Source organism: Poeciliopsis prolifica, unplaced genomic scaffold, assembly GCF_027474105.1.
Source record: "Poeciliopsis prolifica strain line A6 unplaced genomic scaffold, Auburn_PproV2 SCAFFOLD015, whole genome shotgun sequence".
NCBI classification, from domain to species: domain Eukaryota; kingdom Metazoa; phylum Chordata; class Actinopteri; order Cyprinodontiformes; family Poeciliidae; genus Poeciliopsis; species Poeciliopsis prolifica.
In genome coordinates, this window is record NW_026562390.1 from 1829839 (window position 1) to 1842443 (window position 12605).

Sequence of the window (12605 nt, forward strand, 5' to 3'; positions counted from 1 at the left end):
AGTCCGCTGCGTCTTTAATGCAATTTTCCGCCTGATAAAAGCGCAAGTTCTCCAGCCGTCAGTTTGATGTTTCAGGGCCGGATCAGCCGGCGGGAGGAGGAGCGGGGCCCCCAGATAACAGGTGCCATGCGCGGCTGACAGCAGGGGGAGCTGGCTATCAAACCCATTATCGACTTTCAATTAAAACCCATTAAAGTCTTTTGTCTCGTCGTTAACATCCTGCTCGCCGTCAGCCTGAACTCCTTTAACCCCTGACGCGCCGCGGAGGGATCGTGTGGGTGCGCGCAGGCTTGGACCGGGGGGTTCGGGCCGCCGCTGACCAGCTGTCCCGGCTCGGATCCGCGGGCTGCCGGCAGCTCCAGCCCGGTCACCAGCTGTTGGAGCCGCTTGGCACCGCAGCGCGCATCCCGCACCCTCTCAACGAGGAACTCCACGCGGATGGAAACGATCAATTTTCCAAAAATGGGGATCATTTAAAGGCACTTAAACAATCGCGATGGACGGCATGAATATTTCATGCTGCATTGTTTGGAGATGCAGGGCGCCATCTTCGAGAAAAGACACCAAATTGTGCAAAAGTCACGCAGATTTTTGTTGCTCGGTTTCACATAAATCCAGATTTTGCGCTCGGAAGAATTTAAACAAATGTTCATGATCAACAATAAACATATTGATCCTAAATCCACATGTTGATCCCCACAGAACTCCAAAGGCGTTTCACTGCATTAAATGAAAGACATCTTTTTTTTATTTCCACATTTATAAAAGTAATTCTCTTTTACATCAAATTCCCCCTTTTCTTTTGTTTTTTTTTTTTTGTTTTGTTTTTTTTCTTTTTGAATCAGTCCAACCTTTGCTGTGAACTTCACAAAAAAAAAAAATCAAAATTAAACTTCACCACTTTTTCGGGAGGAAAAAAAAGTCTTTCAAGAAACTAAAATGTAAAAAAAAAAAAAAAAAAAAAAGATGAAACAAATCGAATAAAATCCAGGAAATGTAATTATACCTAAATCACTCCACAAGGTTGATATCTGCAATATACATGTTCACCAATATAAAGGAGAGTCGGAACAGTACGGAGTTATTATCACAGCTTCATATGAAATAACAGAAATGATGCACAACGTCAACAAATCCACCTGAGCTCGGGGGGCCCAAGCCTGATTAATCGATTATCGATAAAAATACAAAAAACCGAGGCCTCGCCGAGGAGAAACATTAAAATCTGTTGAGGGGCTAAAACCGCGTTTTAGATATAAATAATTTGCAATATTTCAGTCAGCAAGAGCCCAGGTCTGTGGATCCAAACATCCAGTCCGTCCGTATATTTATTATCAGTTCGGTTCCAACTGGACCGAGCAGCGAACAGTCGAACAAAAACACTCCTCTTATTTCTTATTTACACGACTCGGAGGAATGAAAGACTAAAAAATATTGTTCCTTTGGATGATACAACTACTTTTTATTCAGACATGAACGTTTGATCATTTGACCTGTAAATAATAATAATAATAATAATAATAATAATAATAATAATAATAATAATAATAATAATAATAATAATAATAATTGGCTGGAGGTCGAATACTGAAACTGGGTGTAAATAAATACTTAACTTAAAGGCTTTACTGCCTTCTGGAAAAATAAATAAATTATAAATAAAGCTTCTGTCTCACGAAGACAAACAAAAACAACAACAAAAAGTCCGTTTCGAGTCTCTCCGGCTCGGTTCCGTCCAGTTCTGTCCCGTAAAGGGCCTGACTGTTCATCGTTCTCTCTTTATTTTGTCCTGTTCGCTCAAAGTGGGTCCAGGTTGTGCTATAAAAACTCAGCAGGGGGTCCGGCTCACCGCCCGGCTCACCGCTGCTGCGCAGGCCGGGGAAGCACTCCGGACATGGGGGGCAGCGGGGGCGGCGGCGGCGGCGGCGGCTCGCCGCCTCCCTGCAGCCCGTGCAGGAGGATCCGCGGGACCAGCGGTCTCTGTAGGGCCGGCGGGGGCGCCGAGGGGCCCCTGTACAGGTACAGGGCCGCCCCGGGGTCCAGGTTGGACACCAGGCTCTGCGGGTAGAAATACGGGGACGGGAACATCCTCTGCAGGGCGGAGTAGTTCCCGGCTTCCGCCAGCAGCTCCAGCCCGACCGCGGTCTGCCGCTTCCACTTTGTCCTGCAGAGAAATAAAAACAGGCTGTTTTTAGATTCCTGCAGCCGGCAGCGATTGTGTTTGACACGCCAAAATATCTCCCATCTGTTAACCTGGGATCCAATTAGAAGCAGGGAATGTTTTCCTCTCTTTACCCCCCGCTCCGGTTTTAAAATCACCCAAATCTCCAGCCTGCCACTTTGTGTTCACACCCAAACACGCCTTTCAGATCGCCAGGTGAATAATTCATAATAAAGATAATTGAGTAGATATAGAAGTTTGTTTGAATTATTAATATGCACACATGCAACGTTGCATTATTCATAAGAAACTCCGACTCAAATTGTGTTTTTTTTCTTATATTTATTTATGTCATTTAGCTGCATGAGAGTTAGAAATAAAAGGAAAGATGGATAAATGAGCAGGCGCAGTCAGGTGACCTGCATGGTTTCTGCTTTAAATGATGGAAATAAATTAGAAGTAATTTCCTGAGCAATCAACTGTAAAATAAAATTTAAAAAAAATTTAAAGGAACTATTCATTCTATAAATGAAGCAAAATTTCACTGGAAAATGTTGAAAAAAATTGACAGTGAGTGAAAAAAGAAAAAACTGTTTTTATTTTTATATGTGGCTAGAAATTAATCAGGACTGATCAAATGGGCTAAAATCAAGTCATATATACCAAATAAAAAATGTTTCTGACTGACCTATAAATCTATTGACAGTGGCGCCAAAAGTGGGTGCGACTCGTCGGGGGCGCCAAATGATGGCGGACTAATTATTTTTAGTCGTCATTTTTTGTATTTGACAGCTGTTTGTGCATTGAAACCCCCCAGGGGGGCCTGTAATGTGTCTGCATGCCCCTCCGAAAGTACTTAGCTGCCTCCCTGCCCATGGACGACAAAGTGAATATGGGCCCCATATGGGCGTTAGCTCAGGCTGGATGGGTTCTAAGTGATCCTGCGCACGCAAAGGGGATCCACTTGGCTTAAATGAATAGTTGGGGACCCAATGCAGGATTTCAGTGGGTCTCAATTAAAAGAATCTGTTCTAATTGGATAACACACCCAGGACCGGATGGGCCCCACAAATTGCCCAGAAATGACCAACATCAAGATGATATAGGGAGTTAATGTGGGGAGATTAATGAAAACAGAAGCAATCACTCCTGGACTTTTATTGTTCATCCATTCCCTTATGGGTCCCGTAAGTAAATGTAAAACGTTCATGAGCACCAATTCATTTGGGAACTGATGACAAGCAGAGGTTTTTATGGTTTAGGATTGTCTGAGCTGGAAAAGGTTGTCTTAAAGTCATTAAAAAAACACAAAATGATCTTAAAAACTAGAAGCAAATTAAATTAAATATACAAAATTAATTTCAGGGTGACAACAGAAGGCCATTTAACATTTAAATTGATTAAAATGTTGAAGCGAAAAAGACGTCATGCAGATTCTCCTCAGCACTGACTGGGCCTGAAATCAGGCTGGGCTTTTAATGAGACCCATTGGGTTGACTGAATGCAACACATATTGGCGAAACCAAATGGGTCCCACTCTCATCCATATGGGTTCCTCTTTATGATCTAAATCAGACCAGTGGTTAGCATGAAGCCACCCAGCTTCTGGGAGCCATTAATGGGCTCCATCTGCTCTGTCAATGTTGGTTGACTATTAATATCTAAATCAGAAAAGCTGCAACAAAGTTGGCCCTTTGTTTCCTGACCTTGTGACCTTTGCTGCATGTCCTCCCTTTTCTCTCCACCCACTTCCTGTCTGACTGCTGTCAATAAAAACCACTGGAGCTACAAAATAACATAAATCCAGTCTTTGGCTTTTATTGAATCACCAGGAGATCCAACCAACATGAAGAAGTGATTATCAAAAACTGAAATTAGACATTAATCAACATGTTGTTCCTTAAGTCAATTATTCCCCAAATGCAAAAGAAAACTTTCCATCAAAACCATGTGGAAACCATGAAGTGGAGACACCTACTTTTAATTTTTGATGCGTTTTTTCTGGCCTAAATAAGGAAAATAATTGTTTCAGATCAGCAGTTTGTTATTAAGCTGTAAATAGGTGGTTGAGAAAAACTGGAAAAACACAAAAATAATTGGTCTCTTTTCTCCGAATTAATGTTTTCCTCTTTTTCTATGTTAAACAAATGTTGAAAAAGACAAAAATAAATCAGAATAAAATTGTACTATATGTGTTGGACCTGCTTTAACGGCGACAGCCGGACTGGAGTTCAACATCGAACGTCTGGGACGGATATTAAGAGAATATTTTCAAATTGTGGGAAACATCTGGGTTCTACTTTTCAACCCAAGTTGACTTTGATCAAACTGGATCTGGACCCAAGCTTCCAAGGCACCAAACATGGGCCCCATGCGGCGCTGACTGGTCATTAAACAAACTCAACGTGTTTCAGGTTGAACTGAAACGAAACACACGAGGTTTTAGGGAAAAGCATAAACTTCTCAGGTTTTGTTTAGTTTGTCATTGGGTCGCATTATACAACCAATAAAATAAAATAAAAATTGAAGAAGCTTTTTGATTCTTCTTTCATTAGAATAAAATAAAACACATTTCCATTCATGTTGATGGAGATTCGTCTGAATGTGGCTTAAAATATATTTAAAAAGTCCAACCAAAGTGTCTGGAAAAGTCCAGATTTTATATATTTAATTGGCTGATGGAATAAAAACAGGAAGTGTTTACAGGTTCAGAGATTGAAATTAAATGCAGCTTTCATTATTTTAAATATGAACGAGTCAGTCTCTGCTGTGGAAGTGAACGTTCTCCTCAGTGGGGAACCAGATTCTCTCCTCCCTCCTCGAACCCGTCCCAGTCAAAGCCCGGCGCCGGTTCGGCCCTCACCTCCGGTTCTGGTACCAGGTCTTGACCTGCGTGTCGGTGAGGTTGAGGGAGGCCGCCAGCTCCATCCGGTCCTGGACGCTCAGGTACTTTTGGCGCTCGAAGCTGCGCTCCAGCTGCGCCAGCTGGTGGTCCGTGAAGGCCGTGCGGGCCTTGCGGGGCTTCTTGAGCCGGACCTGCGGGCTGTCCCTGCTGCTGGAGATCTCCCGGTCCCCCTCCTCTTTCACTGCCGGTCCAAAACAACCAGCACGGATGTCGAGGGGAAGAAGACGGAGGGAAATTATTGCCTCATGCTCATTTTTAAAGCTCTTAAACAAAAATAGATTTTAAATTGGATTTAAAGAAAGAAAATGTCATTGATTAATCTGAAATTTTCTGCATTTCAGAGAGCACAAATGATAAAGTCTTCCAAATAGTTTTTATTGACAAAATAAATATTTTACGCTGAGAAATAAAGGCGTTTTAATAAACAATATTAGTTTAATTTGCGCGTTTGGTGCCTTAAAATGACAGCCGCTGAGAAATGAAGGAATATAACTGATGTTATATTTTTTTTATTTTTTTGCTTAAAACGCGATTCCAGCTTCAAATATCTTCCAAAATGTCACTTTTACTGCTTGCGAATTACAGAAGCGCTCGTGTTCAGAGTGAAGAATTGACCTTAAAGTTTCTCCAAAACGCGGTTTTGCGCGCGCAGAGCGGCTTTCCCCGCTGCGGGGCTGTTTGATTTCTGTCCCTAAGTTGTTACGAGAAGCTCTTTCAATATTCATATTCCAGATCTGATGTTTTCCCCGTCAGCAGAGCCGCGGAGTCTTTGTTCTCTCCACGCGTGGCGCGCAAAGAAATCACACACATGAGTTCTTGTAATCCATTCCGAAGGAGGGAAACGCGAACAGAGGCGAGAGATCTGGAGGCATCACAGGAAGCAGCGCGATAATAATCCCCCTAATTGAGCCACGAGGGGACGCGGCTGCAGCCGCTTCCACGCGCGGCCGGAAAGGGGAAGAAACCACGAGCCGCGCGCGCTCACACTTCTGATTAAAGCGCCGAAATGGGACAAATTGGATCAAATCCGGGCGGCCAGATCAAAGTGAAGGTGCGCGTGGCTGCTTTTATTATTATTTTTAATCAATCAGTTATTGGAATAAATCAATCAATCGATCAGGAGCTGAAAAAAAGAGCGATTAAGTTAAAATGTTCGAATAAAAATGTTAATTATATGAAATATGGTTGAAGTGAAACGAGTTGCTTTGTTTCATTGTTGCAGGATTATAAACACAAAGACACTTGAATCCGCCGCCAACAAACTCAACAAACCTGCAAATTAAATTAAAATTAATAAACGGGCGGAATTCAAATGAAGGGATTATTATTTTTTAAGCGATGACATTAGAAATTTTGCGGTTTTTCTAAAGCATTTAATTCAATTTAGTTGATTCTTTTCGCTTTATTGCACCGCCTCGTTTTAATTTTACATGAAAAATTGAGTTTAGATGGAAAAATCTAAAATATTAAACATGAATAATTCAGTTAATTGCTAAATAATATATATATATATAACTGCGAATTAGAAGATTTTGATCTTTTCTAGATGGAGCATCAGTAACAGCATGTATCCGGATGCAGAAAGTTGTTTCTGTTTTCTCTGTTTCCTAAATAAAAAGTTGAAAGAAACAAAAGAAGGGAATATTTGCGGAAACGGGAGAAGTTTCTACCTTTGTACTCGCTGTCCGATGAGGAGTTGCTGTGGATCTTCTCGATGAAATCGTCCGCTATCTTGGCGGCCAGCCGCCCGGCCTCCTGCGTCGGCTGCCCGTTGCTGGAGTAGGGCGCGCAGGCGGCCAGCGGCTTGCAGTCCGCCAGGATGTCCCTGATGAGGAAGGAGGAGGTGACGGTCCGCTGCTGCGCGCCCGCAGAGATCTGTGCGGCGTGCTGCAGGTGCGGCGGCAGCCCCGCGCTGTGCACCTGCCTCTGCGCCGCCTCCTCCGCGCACTCCCTGCGGGGCGACGGAGGCGACGAGCAGCCGCTCTCCACGTCCGATCTGGGGCTGAACTCCAGCGGCGAGCGGCACTCCGGCAGCAGGCCGTCCGCCTTGGACAGCGGGCTCCCCGGCCGGTGGGACAGCAGCGAGTCGATGCCGAAACTGGACCCGTTGGTGGTCGCCTCCATTGTTCCGATGAGGCCTTTTTTTTTTTTTTTCTTAATCTCTGTTTCAAACGACCATTTGGTTTCAGGCGCAAGTTTTACTCTGAGGAAGCTGGATTATGTTCTCCGGAAAACGCGCCGCCGCCGCTTGTTCTGATGCGCGTCGCCTCCAGTCCTCCTGCCGGGTCGGTCGGCGGAAATAGTTCCAGATCAACATTCAAATGAAAACAGTTCGCTTATCCGAGTTTCTTGTGGTCGGAGATCAATAACGCAGCTGGCGCGGCGATCGATTGGGCTCGAGGAAGAGGAAAGGTTCCGGTTTTCAGCACCATGGACAGGAGCCGAACTCCCGCCGGACGCCGTGCAGCGGCATTCCCGTGCGCAGCTAAAGCGGGTTTTAAAAACGGGCTTTAAGGAGCTGGGAGCGACAGGAGAGTCCGTGGAAAGAAAGGAGGGAAGGAAGGAAGGAGGGAAGGAAGGAAGGAAGACCAGAAGGAAGGAGGAAAGGAGGAAGAGGAAGGAGAGATAAAGTGGGTTAAATAGCGACAACTGGGGAAGTAAAAGCGACTTGATGCGGCTGCGGTGGGAGGGAATCCCAAAAAATTGAACTTGAGGAAAAGTCAGGAGCGAGGTTTTAAGAGCGCCTCGTCCACGTGAGTCCCCTGTGACAAGCGTGGATTGGCTGAGGGGAGCCGGAGTGGACCTCCCCTCCCTCCCTCCTTCCTCCCTCCTTCCTCCCTCCTCATCCTCGCTTTGATAGGAGACAGTGGATTCATCAGGAGCCTCAGATCCAACTGTTTACAGGCAATTTTCACACTGTTTGCTTTCATTACATCATTGATGAGGCTCATAATGGGGTTATTATGAGCAGCGGCTCGCTGGTTTCTCCTCCACGCTCTTCTTCCTCCACATCATCATCATCAACTTCTTCTTCTTCTTTTTCTGTGTTTTACATTTTGACATTCACCATCCGCTGAGTTTTATTCTGCTGTTAAAAACATTTTATTTATGTTGAATCCAGCTCAGATTTATTTCTTATTTTCATTTTAGTGAAGTCATTATATTTATTTTATTTTATTACATTTTTGTAATATAAATAGAAACAAACTCCTTTAAAGAGTTGCATTTATTTGTTAAAAATAAATGTTTGCAGATAATAATAGTTACTAAAAACAAAAACAGATGTAATTTTTTTACATATATTTATTTGCACCATTACGACTTTTAATTAATTAATTTATTTGTTTATTTATTTAAACATTTAATCTTTTATTGCAGTTTTATTTGCTGTAATTTGAAGCTTGTAGAATAAAGAATTAAATCCAAAATTAAAACAAAAACTTTTACTTGTGGATTAAAGCTAAAAATATTTTTATTTTTTATGATTTATAAAAAATAAACAAGGAACAAAATGTTTTATTTGCTATATTGATTTATTTCTATTGCATTTTATTTATATTTGAGTCATTTTATTCCCCTTTAACTTGCGTCCAAAAGCAACTTTGTTGTATTTTTCTTTATTTTTTCTCATATTTGAATCCAGTCAGTTCGATTTCATGTCCAGATATTTAACTTTTACAGGAAGTTGATTTTCTTTTTCTTTTTAGCTGAATGCTGATAGTTGGAAAATAACTTTCTAATAGTCCTTGGAAATCGCGAACAAAAAAATTCAAAAACTCCACTGCGCCATTTCTTTTGCACAATTGTTCCCCCTTAACATGCGTTAAATGCCATTGTGAGCACTTTGCACATCCAGCGCCACAGTTTGCCCCGCGCCTTGGCCTCGACAGCCCCTAATAATCTAACCACCCCCCAAGATACCCCACCATCATCAGCAACACAAACACACCTCCTCCTCCTCCTCCTCCTCCTCCTCCTCCTCCTCCTCCTCCTCCTCCTCCTCCTCCTCCTCCTCCTCCTCCCCATGTGACCACCAGATTGGAGGCGCGTCGGCCTCAGACACCGGCAGGTTAGTGAATCCGCTCCCCGCTCCCATGGGGTCCCATCACGGCTGCAAGCTGTCACACGCGAGGCGGGGACAGCACAGATATGAGGCTGCACACACCCACCCTGACGTGGCTGTTTCTTTCTCCTCTGCTGGGGCAGAAAAAAGGCGCAGTGGTTTGATGCTTCCTCTCACTGGTTTTTTTTGGGGTTTTTTGTCTTCCTCTTTTCATCCTCTCTGTCCTGCAGCTCCAGTTAAAGTTCTGCTGAATTAATCATAAGGCGGTTCAACCGACTTCTTCTTCTTCTTCCTCTTTGTGATCATCAAACTTCCTGGAGATTCCCTAATTGGATTTTATTTTAGTTTTAAACCTGCAATACACAGATTTTATCAAATTAATTAACTGATTTTCTTTATCATAAATAGTTTTAAACACATATAACAACTATTATGATTTAAAAAAATATTTTTGGACTAGAGACCCTCAAAGATATTTTTTGATAGGCCATATATATATATGTGTGTGTGTGTGTGTGTTTTAGAGGCTTTTTGGTCATTTTCAGTGAAGAAATCATCTTGATTTGAGTTCACATAGTGAAACCTCATCATTGCTTTGATTTGAGAGTAAAAATATTCTCATATAAAACAACACAAGGTTGTTAAAAACAGTTTCATTTTTTCCATAATTCTGTTTAGTTGAATTTTATCTTGAGATAAAATCTCCAACAGCATCGCTGGATGGTTTTTATTTTGATTATTTTTTAATTTTGTGATAATGAAAAGCAGCTTTATTGTCTCATGTAAACACAAAAATCATGTTTTTTATGATCTCGAGAAAACAAGGTTTCAAGCCTAAAACATTCAAATTGTCTCATTTTGTGCATTTTTTTTCATCTCATTATCCCGACATAAATATTACTTTAAGCAGATTTTGTCACATAAACTGTTGCAGTACAACATAATGAAGTTAAATATAATTAAAAAAATAAAGTTTTATTATGTTATAAAATGACAACAAGATCATTTTAATAGCATCATTTTGAGATAATCCTGGATTTCAGCTCCATTATCTCTTTATTTTGTTACTAAAATCTCTTTATTTGAGATTACAATATGTCAGTGTGGTAATGGTAATTAATATTTTATCATATTATGTCATATTTCTCATATTTGTCTCATTTGGATTGATTTCAATCACAATCTCATGTTTTGTGGTAACAATTAAACTCTTTAGTTTGAAAGATAATCTTTCGTTCAGTTTTTCCCAAAGTGATTCATCTGTCATAATGTAGAGATAATATGAGGTTTTTTTTTTTTATCAGGTCGAGAAAATATTTTTTATGTCATTTTGTGATCATTAAACGTCTAAGGAAACATTTTATTTACGATAATATTGGAATAATCAGCCAAAGTTCTTAAAAAATTTAAAATTACTATTGGAAGTAAAAGTTTGGTTTATTTGTCTTATATTAGTCAGACTGACAATTTGATATACTTTGGAAACACAAACATGTTTCTGAACTTAATAGATTTTTTCCATATTTCTGCAGACGTAGAAGAAGATAAAAGCTCATTTTCCTCCTTTAATGACATGTAAATATGATCTTATTGAAAATGTTGCTTCAGTTTGTAATTCTGGTTCTAACACTCAAAACCAAGAAGAAGAAAAAAATGCAGAAAATTGACAAATTAAACGCTGTAATCAAAATAAAACATTGCAATTTGTATATTTTTTAGGTCCCGTGTGAGAAAAATGTGTTGTTTGAAAATCAATTTAAAATTATATGCTTCTGGAAAACTTTACAAATCCCCTGGATTGTGGGTTTATTTGTAGTAGCAGCAGCCAAACCTGTAGCGGTGGAAGTGTGTGTGAGGGGGCGGATGTGTGTGAGTTTTGTTTGTGTGTAATGATTTGGCTCAGACTGCTGCTGCTTTTAAACAAGAGTCCCTCTTGTCAAGTGAAGCCCAATTTTTACTTATTTATTTATTTCTTCTTCTTCCAGGAAGTGTTTTCAGAGTTAGTTCACACTCAGCGCCAAACACACACACACACACACACACACACACACACACACACACACACACGCACACACACACACACACACACACACACACACACACACACACACACACACACACACACACTGTTATTGATCCCCGTTAAAGACAGGAAACTGGGATACTTTCAGGCAATGAGTGGACCGGAGTCCCTCCAAGCTTCTGCACATCAACTCAACCTTCAACTCGTTTTGGGACAAACTGGCTCCCACTTTCAGTTTCTCACCATAAATATTCACATTTTCTCACATTACGACCAACAAACATGGATCACACTTCAAAAACCGTTTGAAAATGTGAAAACAAATGAATTTGTGTTCAGCCAACTTTACTCCGCTTTGCTAAGTGTGTAAGTGCGTCTGAGTATGAGTATGAGTATGAGCAAGCTGTAAACGTGCAAAAACACGCGTCCAACAAAACTAACCGCAGGGGAGCGTTGATCAGAAAACGAAAAGAATCTGTCAACATCAAAACTGTGAGGTTTATGGAAAAGCAACTGGTGAAATAATTCAGTGTCTCAACTTTGTTTTATTGTCTTTAATAGGAATTTGAATATTCTTTATTTATGTCTGTATTAGTTTGGTTTTGTATATTTTTTTAAGGGAAAAATAAATAAATATTGAACAAAATTAACCAGAAGAGATGATGAGCATGTGGAAGTCGGTGAAAGGAGGCCAAAATTTGATGATTTGTCCTTTATGACTGTGAAAAAACAGCGTTAATCATCATCTCTGCCATGAAACACGGTGGTGGCACAATCATGCTGTGGGTTTATTTTGTAGCAGAGCTCTTGAAGGAAAACTTGTCACAGGATTTTTCTGTTCGAAGTGGCAAAAACCTGTAAACATACACCCAGAGCTACAGGTGAGTCATTCTGGCCTAGTCAAAGTACAGATCAAGATCAAATTAAAAGCGAACATAAAAAAAATAAAAAATTCAAACATACCATCCTGTCAAACAAACTAAGCTTAAACTAAAGTTTGTAGTTGTAACATGACAAAATGTGGAAACTAATTCCACAAAATCCAACAATTTAATCAAAAATTTTAAATATTGTAAACATTTCGATTCCCTTTCAAAGGGAGAAAATCATAGAAACTGGAAAGGGGAGCGCGTTTCATATCACTGACCAGTGGCGCAGCAAAAGAATAAAACATTTCAACATCGGGCGCCGCGCTACAGGGGGCGCCAGAAGTGGGGCAAAAATAATTTCTAGTCAGCATTTTCTATCTTCATCAGCTGTTTTACGGATGAGATCTATAACAGAAACTGACCTGTCGGTGCCAATAATCTGTCTGCATTCCTGCGCTTTGAGTGGGAATGCAGACAGGTAATAAATCCTGCTGCTCCAAAAAACAAAGCAACAAAAAACCCCACAAAGCTACGTTTTTATTTACGTGCGTCACCAGCAGACGTGTTAAACGCGCATCTGTGTA

At 40.9% G+C, this 12605-nt stretch overlaps 1 protein-coding gene across 1 annotated transcript; it reads right to left on the bottom strand.

Moving 5' to 3' along the window:
* Positions 1 to 980: 980 nt before the first annotated feature.
* Positions 981 to 7829, bottom strand: barhl1b (BarH-like homeobox 1b). Its single transcript, XM_055040753.1, has 3 exons — positions 6737 to 7829; positions 5025 to 5247; positions 981 to 2164 (listed from the first exon to the last, which is right to left on the bottom strand). Exons 1-3 carry the CDS (start codon positions 7188 to 7190, stop codon positions 1858 to 1860), a joined length of 984 nt encoding a protein of 327 aa, XP_054896728.1. The 5' UTR covers positions 7191 to 7829; the 3' UTR covers positions 981 to 1857.
* Between the last annotated feature and the right edge of the window lie 4776 nt (positions 7830 to 12605).